Here is a 21,421-nt window from a genome sequence, read left to right as displayed (position 1 = left end):
AATTTCATTCAAGAGAATGATAATAATGAGACAACATACCAAAATCTGTGGGATGCATTAAAGGCAGTTCTTAGGGGAAGTTTTATATCCCCGAGTGCATATGTGATTAAATTAGAGAAAAGGGAGCTCAACGAATTGGGCATGCAATTAAAAAACCTAGAAAAAGAACAAATTCAAAATCCCCAATTAAATACTAAATTAGAAATATTGAAGACAAAAGGAGAGATTAATAAAATCAAAATTAAGAAAACTATTAAGCTAAGAAATAAAACCAAGAGCTGGTTTAATGAAAAAACCAACAAAATTGATAGACCCTTCGTCAATATGATAAAAAAAAAAGAAAGAAGAAAACCAAATTATGAGTATCAAAAATGAAAAGGGTGAATCTACCTCCAATGAAGAGGAAATCAAAACAATAATTAGGATTTTTTTTCCAATTGTATACACATAAATCTGACAATCTTAGGGAAATGGATGAATATTTAGAAACATACAAGCTGCCCAGATTAACTGAAGAGGAAGTAAATTACTTAAATAATCCCATCTCAGAAAAAGAAATTGAACAAGCCATCAGTCAGCTCCCTAGGAAAAAATCTCCAGGGCCAGATGGATTCACTAGTGAATTCTATCAAACATTTAAAGTACAATTGATTCCAATACTCTACAAACTATTTGGGAAAATTAGTGAAGAAGGAGTCCTACCAAATTCTTTTTATGACACAAATATGGTACTGATACCTAAATCAGGAAGAGATAAAACAGAGAAAGAAAATTATAGACCAATCTCCCTCATGAATATAGATGCAAAAATTCTAAATAAAATACTAGCCAAAAGACTACAGCAACTTATCTCAAGAATAATACACTTTGATCATGTAGGATTTAATCCAGGAATGCAAGGATGGTTTAATATTAGGAAAACCATCAGTATAATTAATCATATCAACAATAAAACTAGCAGAAACCACATGATCATCTCAATAGATGCAGAAAAGGCTTTTGACAAAATACAACATCCATTCCTATTAAAAACATTAGAAAGTATAGGAATAAATGGAGCCTTCCTTAAAATAATAGGTAGCATCTATTTAAAGCCATCAGCAAGTATTATATGTAATGAGGAGAAGCTAGAAGCATTTCCCATAAGATCAGGGGTGAAACAAGGGTGTCCACTATCACCCCTCTTATTCAATCTGGTACTAGAAATGTTAGCAGTAGCAATTAGAGAAGAAAAAGAAATCAAAGGAATCAAGTTAGGCAAAGAAGAGACCAAGCTATCACTCTTTGCAGATGATATGATGATATACTTAGAGAATCCTAGAGAATCAAGTAAAAAACTGCTTGAGACAATAAATTTGGCAAAGTTGCAGGATATAAAATAAACCCACATAAATCCTTGGCATTCCTATATATTTCCAATGAAATTCAACAGCAAGAAATTGAAAGAGAAATCCCATTTAAAGTTACTGTAGACATTATAAAATATTTGGGAATCTACCTGCCAAAACAAACCCAGGACCTGTATGATCATAACTACAAAACACTTTTCACACAAATAAAGTCAGATCTAACTAATTGGAAAAATATCAATTGCTCATTGCTGGGTTGAGCTAATGTAATAAAATGACAATTTTACCTAAATTAAATTATATATTTAGTGCCATACCAATTAATTTACCAAAAAACTACTTTATAGAGTTAGAAAAAATAGTAATAAAATTCATTTGAAAGAATAAACTGTCCAGAATATCAAGGGAATTAATGAAAAAAAATGCTAGGGAAAGTGGACTAGCTTTTACAGATTTCAATCTGTACTATAAAGCAGCAGTCATCAAAACTACTTGGTACTGGCTGAGGAATAGAGGAGTGGATCAATGGAATAGATTAGGCAAATGAGATTCAGAAGTCAATGACTATAGTAATATATTGTTTTATAAACCTCCAGACCCTGGTTTTTGGGATAAGAACTCACTATTTGACAAAAACTGCTGGGAAAACTGGAATATAGTATGGCAGAAACTGGGCATAGACCATTATCTAACACCATATACCAAAGTCAAGTCTAAATGGGTGCATGATCTAGGTATAAAGGTTGATACTATAAGCAGTCTCCTAAAACAAGGAAAAGTTTACCTATCAGACTTGTGGAGAGGGAAAGACTTTATGACTAAACAAGAATTAGAGAACATTATAAAATGTAAAATGGATAATTTTGACTATATGAAGTTGAAAAGCTTCTGTACAAACAAAGCCAATGTAACCAAGATTAAGAGGGAGGTGGGAAATTGGGAAAGAACCTTTACAACCTATGTCTCTGACAAAGGACTCATTTCTAAAATATACAGAGAATTGAGTCAAATTTATAAGAATACAAGTCATTCCCCAATCGATAAATGGTCAAAGGATATGAACAGGCAGTTTTCAGAGAAAGAAATTAAAGCTATCTATAAGCACATGAAGAAATGCTCTAATTCACTATTGATTAGAGAAATGCAAATCAAAACAACTCTGAGGTACCACATCTCACCAGTCAGATTGGCTAAGATGACAAAACAGGAAAATGACAAATGCTTGAGAGGATGTGGGCAAACTGAAACACTAATGCATTGTTGGTGGAGTTGTGAACTGATCCAGCCTTTCTGGAGAGCAATCTGGAATTATGCCCAAAGGGCTATAAATACTTTCATACCCTTTGATCCAGCAATACCACTCCTAGGGTTATATCCCAAAGAGATCATAGAAATGGGAGAAAGACCCATATGTACAAAAATGTTTATAGCAGCTCTATTTGTTGTGGCAAAGAATTGGAAATTAAGGGGGTGCCCATCAATTGGGGAATGGCTGAACAAGTTGTGGTATATGCATGTTATGGAATACTATTGTGCTATAAGAAACGAGGAGCAGACAGTCTTCATATTTACCTGGAGAGGCTTAAAAGAACTGATACTGAGTGAGAAGAGTAGAACCAGGAGAAATTTGTACACAATTACAGACACAACGTATGTGTGATGACCAATTTGATATACTGGACTCTTCTCAGCAATGCAGTGATATAAGTCAATCCCAAAAGACACATGATGGAGAGAAAAATGTGCATCCAGAGAAAGAACTAGAAAGAACTAAGTTTATATCCAGGTGGAAGCAAAATACCTGATCTTTTTCGTTCTCTTATTTGGTTTTATGTCCTCCTTACCATTTTTCATTCCAGCTGGTACAATCCGTCCTTATAACCTGACCAATGTATAATGTGAAAGTATTTACAGATCCTATGCTTGACTATAAGCCGCCATGGGGGGGAGGGGAGAGAAGGGGACAAAATGTGAAATTCAAGTAATTGTGGAATTGAATCCTGTAAACTAAAAGGAAACAAACAAATTAATAAATAAAAAAAAGATACACACACAAAAAAAGAGAAGATTTAGGGGAAACTTGATTCCCGTCTTTAAGTATTTGAAGGGCTGTCATGTGGAATAAATCATGTAAACCTAATACCTTGTTCTGCTTGAACTAGAAGGCAGAACTGCAACTAATGGGTGGAAGTTCGAGAGAAGTAAATATCAGCTCATTATAGGAAAGACCTTGAAACCAGAGTGGTACAGCGAGTGAAAAGAGTGCTGGTTTTGGAGTCAGTAGTCTTGGATTCAAAGGCTGCCTCTAAAGTTTACTACGTATGTTAGCTTGGGCATATCATTTAATCTGAGTTTCCTTCCACCTCTGGGTGAATTATGATCTTCATCTTCTCATTGCCTTCTAGTAGAGTGGCTGGCTCTGACAGTGTTTCAGCAGATGTAGATGACCACTTCTCAGGGAAGTTTTGGCGGAGATTCTTGCCCAGGTATAGACAGCATCACGTGATTTCTGAGGTCCCACCTGACTCTATGATTCTGTGGTTCTTATGTGAGTAGGGGGCAAGGGACTATTTCATACATATTCGGATTGGGTGCTAGGTGTGTGCTATGCCCCTAATTTCTAAACCTCCCAAAGTCTGCAGTAAAGCAAGAGTAAGAACTATAGAAACTTGTCCCCTAGAAAAAACAAGACCTTGGCTTACAACCCTAGAGTAGGTTAACTATAAAAGTGATACTGAGAAATGTAGTAATGTGATGTAAAAACAAAAGAAATTTATTTTTATTTTCTAGATGAAAGATGGTCAAGTTCAAAAGCTGCCTCAAAAGGTAGCTCACTACCTCACCCTGAGCATTTTTGTCCTCAGTGGGTGACATGCCCATCATTGAGCAACGTGAGCAAGAAGCTGTCAGCCTCCATAAAGTTCTGAACTTAGAGACCACAAAGCCACTTCACTTGGTTTTTTTTTTTGGAGGGGGGAAGGCAAGACAATTGGGGTTAAGTGACTTGCCCAAGGTCACACAGCTAGTGTGTCAAGTGTCTGAGGTCACATTTGAACTCAGGTCCTCCTGACTTCAGGGCCAGTGCTCTATTCACTGTGCCACCTAGCTGCCCCCACTTCACTTTCTTAGGAACAATACATCTAAGCTGTGGGTTATCCCCTGGCTTCTCTTTCCAAGGTCAACATTCTTGGCTATTTCAAGGTTATTATCACTTTTCTGTGGAGGCCTCTAATTCACTGTAAAATCATGGGAAGACAATTCCATTTGTAAAGTTCTCTGTTTCTACATCTGTAAAATGGTAAGGGAAATATGGTATAAGTGGGAAAATCACTAGATCTGGAGTTCAAGTTCTGACCACCTGAGTGACCTTTGGCAACTTGCTGTTTCTCTTTGGTTTCAATTTTCTCTTATGTAAAATGAGGGAGTAAAATTAGATGAGGTTCTTTTCTGTTCCAAAACTGTGATCCTGTGAGTCCTACCTCCCAGGGCTACTATGAGGAGGGTGCTTTGTAAACCTTAAAGCACTATAGAAATGTGAGCTATGATTACATAAAAGGACAGGTTATAATCAGAGTATAGAGAGAAACTCAGCAGCAGGATGGAGAGGATGGAAGATGGAGCTTTGGACAAAGAAATGCAAGGTACCCCTGGAGGCCTTATCTGGTAAACGCCTGCTAAGACAATTCCCTACTTCTGGTGCTGCCCCCATCAATCTTCTGATAGGACCAGTGGAATCGGCAGAGCTTTTTACCCAGAATTAACCTCATCAGAGACAGCAACTATATAAAAGACAGAGAGGCTACCTGAAATAGTACCTGAAATAGTGGGCAGAAGGCTGAACTTGAGACCAGAAGACTTGGCTCTTCAACCTACTTGCTGTATGACTCTGGGGAGGCTTTTTCCTTAAGGCAAACCTCTGTTTCCCAAACCAGAAAATGTTTGTTGGCCCTGAGGATCTCTAAGGTACTTTCCACCTCTAGCATTCTATATTGTAACCTTCTGTGGTAAGGACTCTTTCACATCTAACATTCACATTTAATATTCTGTTCTATGGTTCTTTACAATCCCCATGTTCTATGTTCCAATATTTTGTTCTATGATCTGCGATGCCACTGGTAAGTAGTTTGTAAGTCAGTCAATAGATATTTATTAAGGACATACTATGTGCCAGGCACTGTGCTAAACTCGGAGGATACAAAGGAAAAAAAAAAAAAGGAAAGTCCCTGTTCTCTAGGACCTCACAGTTTAATGGAAGAGACATGAAAACAGCTACATACTAGAACAAACAAGCTATATACAGAATAAATTCAAGACAATCAACAAAGAGAAAGGCTTCATAAATAAAGAAGAAAGGGGGGTGGCTAGGTGGTGCAGTGAATAGAGCACCGACCCTGGAATCAGGAGGACCTGAGTTCAAATCCAGCCTCAGACACTTAACACAAAAAATAGCAGTGTGACCTTGGGCAAGTCACTTAACCCCAATTGCCCTACCTTCCCCCCTCAAAAAAAAAAAAACAAATAAATAAATAAGAAAGGGCCTACAAGAGAAAAATGATGGTGAAATTTGTTTGGCACTAAGAAAAATCATGATCATCTAATGACAAACTGATACAGTGCTCAGGAAAACACAGCTATTAGAAGCCTATAGGACAAATTAGAGGCTTAAAATGTGCGTTCTGCCCAAGATTTATCATTTATGGACCTGAAAAGAGCAATTGGTCAATTTAATTTGCCTCCCTTTTACTCTCCTTTACCTAACAGATTGTTAAGAATCATAAAACTTCTTTTATGGTCTTCAACAAATAAAACAGGCCCATATTTCTCAGGCAAACATTTCATAAAATTTATACCTGTTTTATTATATTTCTGTTTACCATATATTTATTTTATTATAATTGTTTGTTTATAATAATCTTGTAAGCTATTTGATAATTGACCAAACACATCATTTTTCTTTTAATTTGGAAAGACTTCTGAACTAGATCTAGAGGCTGCCAGCCCAAGTCGCATGTAAACCTTTGGAGAATTTACAATTCAGAATGTAGAAATAGAAGCCCAATTCATGAATTAACTAAAATAGTAGTGTGTTAACCTACCAAAGAGAACATCACAAAAGTGACGCTTATATACAGGCTGCCCTCAGTTCTTTGTGAATATATCATCTTTTTTGAAGGTTATCCTGCAAGCTTCCAGGTCCCAATGAGTAAGCTCCCCAGGGGAAGGGTATTGGCAATCCTTACTGGGTGGAGGGAGTAGGACAAGAGAATATGAAATGTAATACTGTACAAAGTTGGGGGACGAAGAAAGACAAGCAGAAGGCAAAAACAAAGATTGTTTCAGGCCACCAGCTTCCACCACAGGCAAACAGGACACCAGCCATGAGTGGAAGAACAAGCTACTGAGTATATCTACTCTCTTCTCTCCATCTTCACAGATGGAAAATTTTCTCCTAAAGTTTTTTACTTCCTTTATGCTCATCTTTTATTATGCAACAGTAGGAATTTTGGATTAAATTGCATTCATTTAAAGAATTTATTTGAGGGGCAGCTAGGTGGTTCAGTGAATAGAGCACAGGCCCTGGAATCAGGAGGACCTGAGTTCAAATCCAACCTCAGACAGTTAACACTTACTAGCCCTGTGACCTCAGACAAGTCACTTAACCCCAACTGCCCTGCCCTCCCCCCTCCAAAAAAAAAAGCAAAATAAAAAAGAATTTATTTGATCTGTAGCATTTTACTGAGTATGACTGTAAATGCTGTTGGCCAAGGTTGAGACAAAGGGGAAGTTCTAAAGGTGGGTTTTTTTTTCCATATTTCATGAAATTTACAAACTAGGACCCCCATATCTTGGTTTGGTGATCAAGAACAGCACCCAGAGGAATATTTGAAAGAGTCATATTCTTTATATGTTTCATAGTTACTCCTAAAAACAGAACCTGGGACTTTCTTTAATTAGGCACTTAGTATGTTGGAAGCATTCTACAGAGCACTGGAAATGCAAAGAAAGGTAAACACAGTTTCTGTTCTCAAGGAGCTCACATTCTAAGGTGGGGAGGAGCATGTAAACAATTATGTGCAGACAAGATACAGACAAGATAAACTGGAAGTGATTTCAGAAGGAGAGAGCTACCCAGGATGACGTCAAGATAGGGGTGGTATGGATTGGGGAAAAGCCTCCAGCCCAAGGTGGGATTTGAGCTGTCTTCTTTTTTTTTTTAATTCAATTTTATTTTATTTTCATTTTTTAATTCTCTCTCACACCTTCCCTCACCTGATGACTAAGAAAGCAAAAAACAAAACAAAAAACCCATTACAAATATGTAATAAATAAGCAAAATAAATACCTGAATCAGCTGTGCCTAAAAAACAATATACTTCAATCTGCAATCTGAGTCCATTACTTCCCTATTTGAAGGTGAATGTTTCATGTTTTATCATGAGTCCTCTGGGATTGTGGCTGGTCATTATGTTGATCAGAGCTTTTAAGTTTTTCAAAGTTGTTTGCTTTACAATATTATAGTTACTGTATAAATTGCTTTCTTGGTTCTGCTCACTTCAGTTTGCATCAGTTCAAATAAGTTTTACAGGTTTCTCAGAAGCCATCCCCTTCATCATTTCTTGTAACACAATAATATTCTAGCACATTCATATAACCATATGTTCAGCCACCTCCCCACTTGTTCAGCCACCTCCCCACCATTGATAGGTGAATCCTCAGTTTTCAATTGTTGGCCACCAAAGAAAGAGATACTATAAATATCTTTGTGCCTATGAGTTCTTTTCTTCTTTCTTTGATCTTTTTGGGGTATAGACATAGCAGCAGCATCACTGGGTCAAAGGGTATATAGAGATTAACAGACTTTGGGGTTATGTACCAAATTGCTTTCCAGAATGACTAGATCAGCTTACAGTTCCACCAATAAGACATTAATATATCTGTTTCCCTCCAGTAATTCTACTATCTGTTTTTTTTTTTCTTTTTTGGTCAACTTTACCAATCCAATGGGCATGAGACAGCAAAAAATTTCTGTGATGTTTTTGGAAAAGTCATAGCAAACTGAACACAGAAATATTTCAAGTATGTTTAAAGTTTACAAACCTTTATGTTCTTCTCTCTTAGTAAACACAATCTTTCTACAAGTCTGAAATCCTGGGATTTGTTCCCATCACCTAGAATAAGAAACATTTCAACGCAACCAGGAATTCCCAACAAGACTCAAAGAAAACCATGCCAGGAGGACAGAAGCCTCTGCTTTGGTCTCTGACCTGCATTACCTTGCTCCTGATTCTCCCAGCGGAGGGTGAGTCTCTTCAGACCCAGTGCCTATCTTGGAAAAGTAGGCTGGAATTTGTCCCCGATGAGTTATTCCTCTGTTACCAAGGAGGGAGGCCAGCAGGGGGCAGATGAGTAAGCCAGACTCTCTTCTTGGTGAAAGACAGAGAACACAGAATGAAAACTCATTTCCCTGTAGCCTTAAGATGATGATTATGATAGAGAACTAGTTTAGGAGTGAAACCTCATTGTTAGAAATCTCAATCAAGCTCAGGTCAGGGGATTGGCATGTCAAAACTTGGCATGAAGTGCTGGTGCCATGAATAACTCAGTTCTAGTCAGGAGTGATGCACAATACATGATGTTTATTGTAAAGGCAAGTGCAAATGCCAAGGGCCAGGGATGGTGTTGGGCAAGACTGATGGGAGCTGTCTACCAAGAGCCTTTCATGTTCACAGAGGTACAGAATCACTCCATTTAGGTTACCGGATAGTAGGTCCCTTTTGGCAGTCAGGTAGATTCCCCCATCCTGCTACGGTATTATCTTTAGTGACCAACCTATCTGGTCTGCTCTGGCTAAGGCTAGCTAACCAATGGACAAAACCATGAATTTTCATACAGTTTTTGGAAAGGTACAGCTGTGTGTAAAGGGAGGCGTTGGACTTTATCTGGGGTACACACACAGTGTGAGTTCAGATAGTGCCTTAGGGCTACCTAAGCTTATCTTTATGAAACTTGCCCCTAGAGGATGTAACTATGTGTTACTATGACTATGAAACTTACATGTTTCTTTATATTAAAGGAACTATTTTGCTAAAGGATGGGGGGCACATGTCTTGTCATTATATTCACACATAATATGGGGGTTTTAGGAATTTCCTCATACCCAATTAACTTTTTTGTGAAAGGGGTTATAGTTTCATAGGCAGCATGAATGCATTTAGAGATCTACCAGGAAAGGTTTCATCATGTATGAGGAAATTTCAATCCATCAATTGACCATCCCCTACTTGTGGGGGACATATGAAGGAGATGATTTTCAGATCTATAAAGACAGAAAAGGAAAGGGACCAGAGAAGACTATTCCCATCACACCCACCCACAATCACACCTTTCTTTTTGTGCAATGCTCTCCTCATTGGGCAATGCCTGGCCTTTCATAAGAGCTCTAGTGGGATGCTAGTAGAGAACTCTGGTGACTAACTCCACATATTTCTTAAAGATTGAAAAGATTTTATAGTTCATCTAGTCTAACCCACACATCTTCCACATAAGGAAACTGAGGTCCAGAAAGAGAAACCCTGGACTCCAAAACTAAAATGCAATTGATCCTCTCTTGATAATGGCAATTATCTAGATTATTAATTAAGGAATTTTCAGAATCCAAATCTATTTTCAACCCTTTCCAGTCTTTAGATGTGAAGCAGGCTGAGTCCTAAAAGTTCATAAAAGTAACTTTTATAATATCTATAGCTTCAGCTGATGCAAAAAGTAATTATGATCTCAGAAAAAATTATGGCTAACATAGATTTGATTAAAAGAGATGAAACAGGGCAACTTCATTTGGATAAAAGGTACCATAGATAATGAAGCAAAGTCAATATTAAACCTATATGCACAAAATACTATAGCATCTAATTTTTTTTTAAAGTTAAATGAATTACAGGTGGAGATAGAGAGTAGTACTATAATAGTAGGGGACTTTAATTTTACTTCCTCCGAACTAGATAAATCTAACCAAAGTAAATAAGAAAGAAGTTAAGGAATTGAATAGAATTTTAGATAAACTAGATAATGATAGATCTCTGGAGAGAACTGAATGGAAATAGAAAGGAGTACACCCTTTTTTTCAGAATTAGCCTGCTCTTTCTCTATTTTATTGATGTAAGCATTTAGAGATATAAATTTTCCTCTAATCACTGCTTTTGCTCCATATCACAGGTTTTGACATGTTATCTCATTATTGTCATTGTCTTTAATGAAATTATTGATTGTTTTTATGATTTGTTCTTTAAGATTAGTTTGTTTAATCTCCAATTAGGTCTTAACCTATGTTTCCTTGGTTCCTTATTAAATATAACTTTATTGTATTATGATCTGAAAAGGATACTTTTAATATTTCTCCTTTTTTGCTTTTAACTAAAAAAGTTTTATGTACTAATATATGGTCAGTCTTTGTAAAGGTACACTAATGGCTGAAAAAAATGATAGGCCAATTTCTTTAATAAATATGGATGCAAAAATCCTAAATAAAATACTAGCTAAAAGATTATAACAATATATTACAAAGATTATATATTATGATCAAATATAGGATTTATACCAGGAATAAAGAGATGGTTTAACATAAGGAAACTATTAACATAATTGATTACAATCAATAATAAAAGTTTTTTTAAAAGGTATAAATTATATCAATAGGTGCGGAAAAAGCTTTTGATAAAGTTCCATGCTCATTTGTATTAAAAATACTTGAAAATATAGGTATAAATGGGTTTTTCCTTATATTGATAAAAAGTATTTATCTAAAACCATCATTAAGCATTATTTGTAATGGGGAAAAACTAGAAATCTTCCCAGTAAAATCAGGTGTGGAACAAGGATGCCAACTGTCACCAATGTTATTTAATATTGTATTGAAAATCTTAGCAATAGCAATAAGAGAACAAAAAGAAATAAAGGAAATCAGAATAGGGACTGAAATAACTTTTCTTTTGGCAGACAATACGATGATTGGGAAATCCCAAAGATTCAACTGAAAAGTTAGTTGAACTAATTAATAACTTTAGCAAAGTAGTAGGATATAAAGTAAATCCACATAAATCATTAGCATTCTTATATGTCACAAACAAAACTCTTCAAGAAGAGAGAGTAAAAAATACCCCATTTAAAATAACTTCATATGATTGTGATGGAATACTACTGTGCTATAAGAAATGATAAGCTCAATGATTTTAGAAAAACATGGAAAGACTTGCATGAAATAATATTTAAAATAATATACCTGGGAATACACATCCAAAACAAACCCAGGACTATAAAAATAAAATCATGAAAAAGTTTTTATACGGATTAAATCAGATTTAAATAATTTCAGAAATGTTAATTGTTCATGGATAGAAAGGGCCAATATAATAAAAAAAATGAAAAATTTACCCAAACTAATTTATATATTCAGCATCATCCTAATTAAATTACCAATTTTTTTTTACTGAATTAGAAAAAATAATAAAATTCACTTGGAAAAAACAAAAAGTCAAGAATTTCAAAGGAAATAACAAAGAAAATGTAAGGAAGATGGTTTAGCAGTACCAGATCTTAAACTATGTCATGAGGCAGTAATTATCAAAACTATGTGGTACTGGCTAAGAAATCAAAATGCAAGTCAATGGAATAGAGTAGACGTACAATTTACAGCAGCAAATAAACATAATAACCTTGTATTTGACTAGTGTGAAGACAAGATTTTGGGATAAGAATTCATTATTTGGTAAAAATTGTTGGGAAAATTAGAAAGCAATATGACAGAAATTTATCTTAGACCAATATCTTACATCATTTATCAAGATAAGGACAAAGTGGATACATGACCTACACATAAAGAGATTTTGCAAGAAAATTAGAAGAACGTGGAACATACTACTTATCAGACTTATGGATAGTCAAACGTTTCATGAATAAATAAGAGATCAAAATTAGCTATAAATTGGATCGTTTCAATTACATTAAAATTAAAAGGGGTTGTACAAATAAAACAAATTTAGCCAAAATCAGAAGGAAATCAGAAAATTAGGGAAATTTTTTATAGACAGATATCCGATAAAGGTCTAATATATAAAATACATAAAGAACTTTGTCAAATCTATAAGTATATGAGTCATTCCCCAATTGATAAATGGTCAAAGGATATGAATAGGTAGTTTTCCAATGAGAAATCAAAGCAACTTATAGTCATATGAAAAATGCTCTAAATCATTATTCATTAGAAAAATACAAATTATAAAAATCTTGAGACATCATTTCACACCTACTTGGCTAAAATGATAGAAAGGAAAAGTAACAAATGTTGAAGTGGATGTGGAAAAATTCAGACACTAATTCATCATTAGGGAACTTGTGAATTGATCCAACCCGTTTGGAGAGCAATCTGGAATTATGTCCAAAGAGTTATTAAACTGCCTATACCCTTTGACCCAGCAATGCCACTACTTGGTCTATTTCCAAAGATAAATAGGGAAAAAGATAAAGTACCTACATGTTCTAAGGGGTTGTAGCAGCAAGCACCCCAGCATCCCCAGGGTGGCTGCCAATACAGGTTGTTGGATCTGCTTTGTTAAAGGAAAGCAACTCAAAATGGGTTAACAAGCTTACTTTAATCAGTCAAATGTGTATCGTTTACCTAGTTCAGGGGAAAAAGGTCAGCACCCCAAACTTCAGAGTATACAGACAGAATTATCAAGACAGAGAAACAGATCAAGTAGACAGGTTTCCAAAACTGTCCAACAATTACATCCATATCAAATCAACATCTGGGTTTTTCAAAGCCAGGGCGGCTTCCTAGAGTCTCATCTGATCAAATCACAGAACACTTCTCAAAGTGAGCCCCAAAACAAAGCCTCAAATCAGGGTTTATATAGCCTTCTCCTGGCTCAGAGGATGTAACAACCTTCTGGACCAATCAAAAAGTATCTACTGAAAAACAAGCCTCCCACCCCAGGCTCCAGGTGCACTTTAGCCTAGGGGCAGGGAAGATCTTTAAATTTGCATTTCCATTACAAAGGTTAATAGCAATTCTCTTTGTGGTGGCAAAGAAATAGAAATTACAGGGATGCCCATCAATTGGGGAATGAACAAATTGTGGTATATGAATGTAATGGAATACTACTATGCTGTAAGAAATGATGAGCTCAATGATTTTAAAAAAACATCGAAAGACTTCCATGAAATGATGATGAATGAAATGAGCAGAACCAAAAGAAAATTGTATCCAGTAACAGCAATATTGTTTTAAGAATCACTTGGAGAAAATAAGTTAATTTGACTATTATAAATATCTAAAATAACTACATGGGGCATATGAAGAAAGTTCCAGAAAAAGAACTGATAAATATAAGTATATTTTAGAGCAATTTTAGATATGTGCATGTATCTTTATCTATCTATCTATCTATCTATCTATCTATCTATCTATCTATCTATCTATCTATCTTTGTTTCTAATGGTAGCCTTCTGAGAGTGGGGAGGGGAAAAAGAAGAAAAAAAAGGGAAAAATTTACATGATAATTTTGTTGTTTGTTTGAAAGGAATAGCAAGTTATGCAGAGTAGGTTTGCAGTTTCTTGTGCAATCATCTTTTTTATTGAAATGCTTGTTTTATTTCATAATTTTAAAAATGAGTATTATAAAGAAAAAATATTCTTAAAGGGGGGAAAAACCCACACCATGGAGGGAGGAGTCACTTCCTAGTTTTTATGGAAGCTGAATTCTAGCCAAAGAAAGCCTGAAAGAATCCTTTTGTCCTACATACAGGGCAAGAGGCCACTGGGCCTGAAGTGGTGACCCAGTTTGGTCGAATCCGTGGAAAGCAGATCACTGTGAAGGGAACTGACCGTCGTGTGGATGTTTTCCTTGGAGTCCCATTTGCCAAGCCCCCTGTGGGAGCTGGGAGATTCTCTCCCCCACAGCCTGCTGAGCCTTGGGAGGGTGTAAAAGATGCCACTGCATTCCCCCCAATGTGAGGATGAACACAATAAGGAAGGCAGGACAGCTGAATTGTGAGGAATATCTGAGGCAGCAGATAGGTGTGCAATAGCTATGAGAAAGATACCAGCCTCCTTTCTATACTGGAGTTGCCTGAAGCCAGCCTTTCAAAGCAGAAAGAAGTCAATGTTTGTCAGCTGTAAGCCTTTTTATGGCTCTATAAGCCATAAAATATTATAGCAGGGCAGGTCAATAACAGTAGATATTTAACAGGCACTGACTTTCTTAAATGATGCAAGAATCAGGCAGGAAGCAGGTGTGGAGAAGAAATAAAATTAATTCAACAGAAATGGGTCCCACGAAGGAGCTGAGCTCTGTGGCAATCACTCTCAAAAATTTACTAGTGATTACCAGTGTGACATTGGGCAAATGAGTTAACCCCCATGCTTGTTTCCTATTTTGTTAAAAAAAAAAAAAAAGGAGATTGGACAAACGGTCTCTAAGGCAGAAGTGGGGAGTCTGCAGCTTCGTGGTCACATGTGGCCTTCTAGGTCCTTGGCTGCAGCCTTTTGACTGAATCCGAGTTTTACAGAACAAATAATTTTATTAAGACGATTTGTTCTGTGAAGTTTGGATTCAGTTAAAGGGCCAAACTTGAGGACCTACAGGGCCACATGTGGCCTCAAGAAAACAGGTTCCCCACCTCTGCCTAAGATCTCTCCACTCTCTGTCCAATGATCCTGTTATCCAAAGTGCCATAGGTGGTTCCCACTAGTTTCAGAAAATCTCTCTAAAGTCTATTCATGCCTAAACCTGGATCGTTGTGATTTTCCTTTTGTTCATGAAGGTGCTTGCAGGAGTTGGAGAGGACAGACCTTATGAAAAACACTTTAGATGGGAAGCATCAACTCTTCCCAATGTCTGAAGACTGTCTGTATCTCAACATCTACACCCCAGCCTCCAGAAACAAGAACGATAAGTTACCTGTAAGTAATTCTGCTTTTGCTTTGAAACCCCTAGTGATTGATTCCTGGAAGACCTGAGTTCAAATCCAGTCTCAGATACTTACTGTGTGACCCTGGGCAAATCTCTTATTTTCTGCCTGCCTTACTTTCCTTATCTGTAAAATGAGGATAATTATAGCGTCTCCCCCCCCCCATTGTTGTGAAGATCAAATGAGATATCTGTAAAGCACTTAGTATAGTGCCTCGAGCATAGTAGGTGCTTAATAAATGCTTATTCCCCTCCTCCCACTCCCTTCCCAATTTCCCAGTTACTGCATCACCATCCTCCCATTCCCCCAGGCTCATAACCTTGATGCCGTCTTTGACTCTTTACTTGTACTAGTCTGTTGTCAAGTCTACCTTAGTAACTTTGTATCTTTCTTATACTATCTCACTCCCCCTCCTCTGATACTGTCACCACCTTGCTGGTGACAGTCCCTCATCTCCTTTCTCCAGACTATTAGCATCATCTTCCCTTTGGTCTCCTAGCCTCAAGATCCTACTCACTACAATCCATTCTCCTAAAACACAAGTCTGATGGTGTCATTTTTTCACTCAATAACCTCCAGTGTCTCCCTATTACCTCCAGGATCAAATATAAAATTTTCAATTTGACTGATAAAGCCCTTTACAATCTGTCTCCTTCCTATTCCCCAGTCTTCTTACACTCACTTTAATCTCCTGCACAAGAGTCTACTGGCACCTGTGTAACCTGTATCAAATTGTCTTCCATTTTTGGAAGAGGGGAGGGGAGGGAGGGAATGAATGCTAAAAATTGACGACGCGTAATTGGGAAAAAATAAAATATCATTTAAACAATAAAAAGCACAAATGAAAACAAAAAAGAATACCTCCCTCCCAGAATGTGAGGATCAAATGAGATATTGTAAATCATAGATCCTTTATAAATGCTCATTTTTTTTCTGCCCAGAAAAAAGGTGTGGGGGTGGGGGAGGTGGCCTTTTTGATATTCCTCAAACACAGCACATTGAATCTCAACTCCATACCCTTTCACAGACTGTTCCTCATGCTGGGTATACTCTTTACTCTTCCTCTCAGTCTCAGCCTTCTGTCTTCCCTGATGTCTATAAGAGTTAACTCATACCCCACTTTCTGCAGGAGACTTTCCCCAGCTCTTCCTCCCCACCCCCAAACACAAAAATTGCACGCTCTCTTTCACCCTCTCTCTGAGGTTTCCTGTCCCTTAGACTTTATATATTTTCTGTGTGCAATTTCTTTTTGGTTGCATGTTGTCTCCCCCAAAAGAATATGAGTTTCTTGAGGGCAAGAACCATGAATTTGTCTTTCTTTGTATCTCTCAATACTTAGCACAATGCCTGACACTTGGTAAGTACACAGAGGCTCCTTGGTTGATTGAAACTAATCCCCTATCCCTGTCGCCAAGGTTGCTGGGGGTCAGAGAGGTCTAGAATTTCCTAGCACTGAAGTCAAGGCATGTCCCCAAGGGCAAGACTCCTCAACTAGTTCAACCCCTTTTGAACTGCTCATTCCTAAGGAGGGTTTTTCCCATGCTGGAACATTTCTTCACTTCGAGACTCCTAGACCCTGGTAAAAGTTCTTCCTCATTTTCCCCTATAGTGACTTCTGGTTTTTTTGTTCCTACAAATATTTTTGGGCAGTGGTGGGACAGACTACAAGGACAGATGACTGAGTATTACCCTTCCCCTAAGGCCTACCATGCTAATTAAGGCAAAGTCGGCCAGGGATGGGGCATACTTATTCCAGGGGTCTCTCAACCCAAACAATAGGAAGGAATACTTCCTTAGAGAAAATACACCCCCCAGTTGCCATGAATTTCCCCCAGAGATTGTTTCCAAGATGTTGCTACTATCAGTGTTTCTCTCAGGTGATGGTCTGGATCCATGGAGGGTCACTGGTGATTGGAGCAGCTTCCTCAATTGATGGATCACCTTTATCAGCCTATGAAGATATTGTAGTGGTAATGGTACAATACAGACTGGGATTCCAGGGATTCTTGAGGTGAGAAAGTGACAAAGGTGATTTGGGGGCCTTGGGCAAGGCCCTTCACCCGATCTATGCCTCAGTTTCCTCACATGTAAAATGAAGGGATTTGGGCTAAGTGTTCTCTTGAAGTCCCCTGTAGCTCTAACATTCTACAATTCTGTGAACCCCAGTTGGCACTCTGGCAGAATCACAATATCCAAATTGTTCATTTAGTCCATCTCCTCTCTGGATATTCAACAACAATCCCAGAAATAGTCACCCAGTGTCTCTTTGAAGATGTAGAGCAAACTATCTCCCCAAATAACCTTTTCTACTTTTAGATATTAGTAAATTCTTTTAGTATTAGTAAATTCTTTCCCATGTTGAATTGAAATCATCCTCTCTGCATCATCTTCCTAGGGCTTCCAGCTCTGCCTTTTATGGTCAAAAAGAATTAACCTAACCTCCCACATGGCAGTCTTTCTAACACTTGTAGACGACTCACATGTCTCCCCAAATCTTTTTCACTAGGTTGAACACCCCCATTTCTTTTAATGAATCCCCATATGGCATGGTCTCTGGTCTTCTCACCTTTCTAGTCACTTTCTTTTGGAATATTCCAGTGTGTCAATATCCTTTCTAAAACATGGCACCCAGAAACGAGTACAAGACACCAAATGTGGTCTGATTGTAGACCAAGTACAATGGGACTATTGTTCTGGACAGATAGCCTCTTTTAAGTCCACCTGAGATCACACTAGATTTTCTTGACTCTCCCTTCACACTGTTGACTCATATTGCACTCATCAACTCAAGTTAAGCATTTATGGAGTGACATCTACATATCAAGCATTGTGCTAGTGCTAAGGATGCAAAGAAAGGCAAAGAAAGTCAGTTTCAACTCCCTACTTAGGAGTTTACAGCCTTCTGGGCAGAAAATCTACAAACAACGATGTACAAACAAGATATAGGAGGAATAGATGGGGGAAGGGGAGTAGTATCAAGGGAAGGCACAAAGGTGAAAGAGGATTGGGGAAGTTTCTTGCAGAAGGTAGGACTTCAGCTGAGACTTAGAAGGAAGCTAAGAGGCAGAGGTGAGGAGGGAGAGAATTCTAGGCATGCAGAACAATCAGTGAAAATGTATGGAATCAGGAAGTGGACTGTGAGAAACAATCCACTAAAACCCCTAGATGTTTTGCACATGAACTGTTGTCTAGCCCTGCCTCCTCAAGGCTATACTTGTACAATTGACTTTTTAAACCCAAGTATGGAATTTTACATTTATCTTTATTCAATGTTATCTTATTAGACTCAGACTACCATTCTAGCCTTTCTACATCTGCTTAGGGCTGGTTTTGATCTCCCAATGTGTTAACTATGCTTCCAAGATGCCTGGCATTTGCAATTTGACATATATACCCAATGCTTTCATCTAAAACATTAATAAAGATAAGTCTTCCTAGCAGGCAGAACCTAACTGCTGTCTCTGGCTTTCAGCACTGGAGACAAGGTTGCACCTGGTAATTGGGGATTCTTAGACCTGATAGCTGCTTTACAATGGGTCCAGAGCAACATTGCTCACTTTGGAGGAGACCCCAACTGTGTTACCATCTCTGGACAGTCTGCAGGAGGATTTTGTGCCTCTGTACTCGTGAGTTTGCAGATGATTCCCCATTGGGGCAAACGTAAGATGAGGGAAGACATTGGACTGGGAATCAGGAGCCCTGGATTCAAATCATGGCATCATCACTAATTGACTACAAAATGAAGATGTTAGACTAGGAATTCTAAGCTCCCTTCCTGGCCTAACATTTGATTCTAATTCACACAAACAGTCTGATCTCCAATCTTTCTTTGAATGTGAATTTCTTTAAACTAGAACTCTTCCTGAAGAGTATCTGTCTCTTAGATGTTCTCTTTCTCATGTCTTGCAGGTTCTGTCTCCTATGGCCAAAGGTCTATTCCACAGAGCCATCTCGCAAAGCGGGGTGTCCACTTTGTCAGGTTTCATCACAGATAACCCTCAACTCGTTTTTCAAGTAGGTTCTTGGCTTCTTATTCTTTAGTGACTATTTTCTAAGAGACTAAAATTCATTTTAAAGAGGTCTCCTTAGGTTCAAAGTTTAGATCCAGTTCTACAGGTTTGAGAGATTCCCCTTTTGGGGGTTTACTTGCCAAAGATACTGAAGTAGTTTGTCATTTCCTTCTCCAGATCATTTTACAGATGGGAAAACTAAGGCAAACAGGGTGAAGCGACTTGCTCAGGGTCACACAGATAGTGTCTGAGACCAGATTTCAACTCAGGTCTTCCTGACTCCAGGCTGAGCCCTCTATCTACTGTACTAGCTGCCCAGACAGGCAAGATAGGAGTGAATTCATAATCAGAGATGGGGATTTCAGAGTCCAACATCATAAGAGTTGTCACAATTATGGATGGGAGGAAGGGAAAAGAGTTTCAAAGTCATAGGATGGGGAAAGTACAAGTTGACCAGGGTCCCCACCCCACCCCACCCCCTGCCACCACTCTCCATGGTCCTACAAAGAAAAGAAAAAAGAGAGAGCTTACTATGTGACAGATGCTTTCCAAATATCTCATTTGGTCCTCATATTGGGAAGCAAGTACTATTATTGTCCCCATTTTACAGGTGAGGAAACTGAGACAAACATAGGTTAAGTGACTTGCCGAGAGTCACACAGCTAGTAAATGTCTAAGGCTGGATTTGAACTCAGATCTTCCTGATCCCAGTCCCCATTCTTTATCATCTGCAACACCTAGAAAGAGTATAGATAGCATCACATGCTATCAATAGAGTATCATGAACATTACTGTCTGTGGTGTGTTCTCTCTCCAAACACTGGGGAGCTGGGGGTAGAGGCATCACTGAGTTCAGGCTGAATGATTGTGTTCTGGGGGACCAGATCCTTAGGGCTATGACTGACCTCACAGATGACATCATTTCTGTAGCCTGACTTCCGCAGATGTGTCTATATTGAGTCAATGATGAGTTCATATTGAGAGTCAATAAGTATTTATTAAGAGACCTAAGGTGACGAAGTAGATAGTGTATTAGACTTGGAGTCAGGAAGACTTGAGTTGGAATCCAGCCTCCTGCACTTAGCAGTTGTGTTATCCTGGGCAAGCCACAGAACTTCTCTTAGCCTCAGTTTCCTCATCTATAAAACGGGGATAATAATAGTCTGTATTTCACAGGGTTGTTTGGAGGATAAAATGAGATAACCTACGTAAAGCACTTTGCAAACCTTAAATCACTATTTAAATGCTGGTTGCCTTTGTTGTTTTTGTTATCATCATCATCATCATCATCATCATCCCAAGATGGCAAGGATTGAGTTGCATTCAGAAGATACTTTGCATATGGAATGTGCCTTCCTTTGTTCCTGTCTAAGTCAAGAACTTTCTATCTCTGGTTTAGGCTGTGCTTCTACATCGTGTTAGGATCAGAGTGGTTTAGAACCTTGCCTGGGGCTCTAGCTTTAGGTTAGAACAGGGTCTGTGGCTGTGGTTTTAGCTCAGACCAAGGCAGACAACTTCAGGCCAGGCCAAACTGGACTCCCACATCATACAATGGTGCAAAGTCTCCAGTCATGCCTGCTCTGGAGCAGGACTAGTAGTTGATTACCTTTGGAGAAAGGATGCTAGATTTGACATTAGAGGCCCTGGGTGGGAATCCTGGTCCTACCAACTAGCTATGTGAGTTACATTAGGCAAATTGTATAATCTCTCTGAGGTCCCCTTTCTTCATCCTTAAAAAGGGGGAGAGGTTATGCCTTCTTGTTGTTTTGGTTCTTCATTCTCAAAGAGGACCGATAACATCATGAAGGTGGGTGGTGTCTTAACATGTATATGAATTGGATTTAAATGAGGCAGAGCTGTGCAGAGTTGTCAGCCTTACTCTCTCATTCAGAATCATCAAAGTTCAGTGGCAAAACAAAAGTTAAAATGACTGGTGAGGTCCCTGATAGACTCAAGGTGCAGAGTAAGATATGTACATTTTTGGACATAGCCAACACAAGAATTTATTTTGCTCAGCTGTGCACCTTTGTCACAAGGGTTCAGCTTTCCTCCCCCCTCAGTGCTGAGGGAAGAAAAGAAGAGGGCAAGAAAATAGAT

The 21,421-nt window shown here is 38.0% G+C and overlaps 1 protein-coding gene across 3 annotated transcripts in view; it reads left to right on the top strand.

Annotated features, from left to right (window-relative positions):
- CES3 (carboxylesterase 3) overlaps nucleotides 1-21,421 on the top strand; it is a 95,678-nt gene that overhangs the window by 52,990 nt on the left and 21,267 nt on the right. For all 3 annotated transcript variants that reach the window (XM_069085798.1, XM_069085797.1, XM_069085799.1), the window contains exons 2-7: nucleotides 8,469-8,649; nucleotides 14,150-14,354; nucleotides 15,168-15,306; nucleotides 17,192-17,325; nucleotides 18,787-18,940; nucleotides 19,224-19,328. In XM_069085798.1, the coding sequence (XP_068941899.1) occupies nucleotides 8,577-8,649; nucleotides 14,150-14,354; nucleotides 15,168-15,306; nucleotides 17,192-17,325; nucleotides 18,787-18,940; nucleotides 19,224-19,328 (810 nt within the window). In that variant the 5' untranslated portion in view covers nucleotides 8,469-8,576. The remainder of the gene's footprint in view (nucleotides 1-8,468; nucleotides 8,650-14,149; nucleotides 14,355-15,167; nucleotides 15,307-17,191; nucleotides 17,326-18,786; nucleotides 18,941-19,223; nucleotides 19,329-21,421) is intronic.

This window comes from Petaurus breviceps, unplaced genomic scaffold, assembly GCF_028583685.1.
Source record: "Petaurus breviceps papuanus isolate PSGF00001 unplaced genomic scaffold, PetGlider_PUasm1.0 176, whole genome shotgun sequence".
Classification (NCBI taxonomy): domain Eukaryota; kingdom Metazoa; phylum Chordata; class Mammalia; order Diprotodontia; family Petauridae; genus Petaurus; species Petaurus breviceps.
Note: the sequence above shows the minus strand (reverse complement) of the source record. Positions and strands in the feature narration are given on the sequence as shown.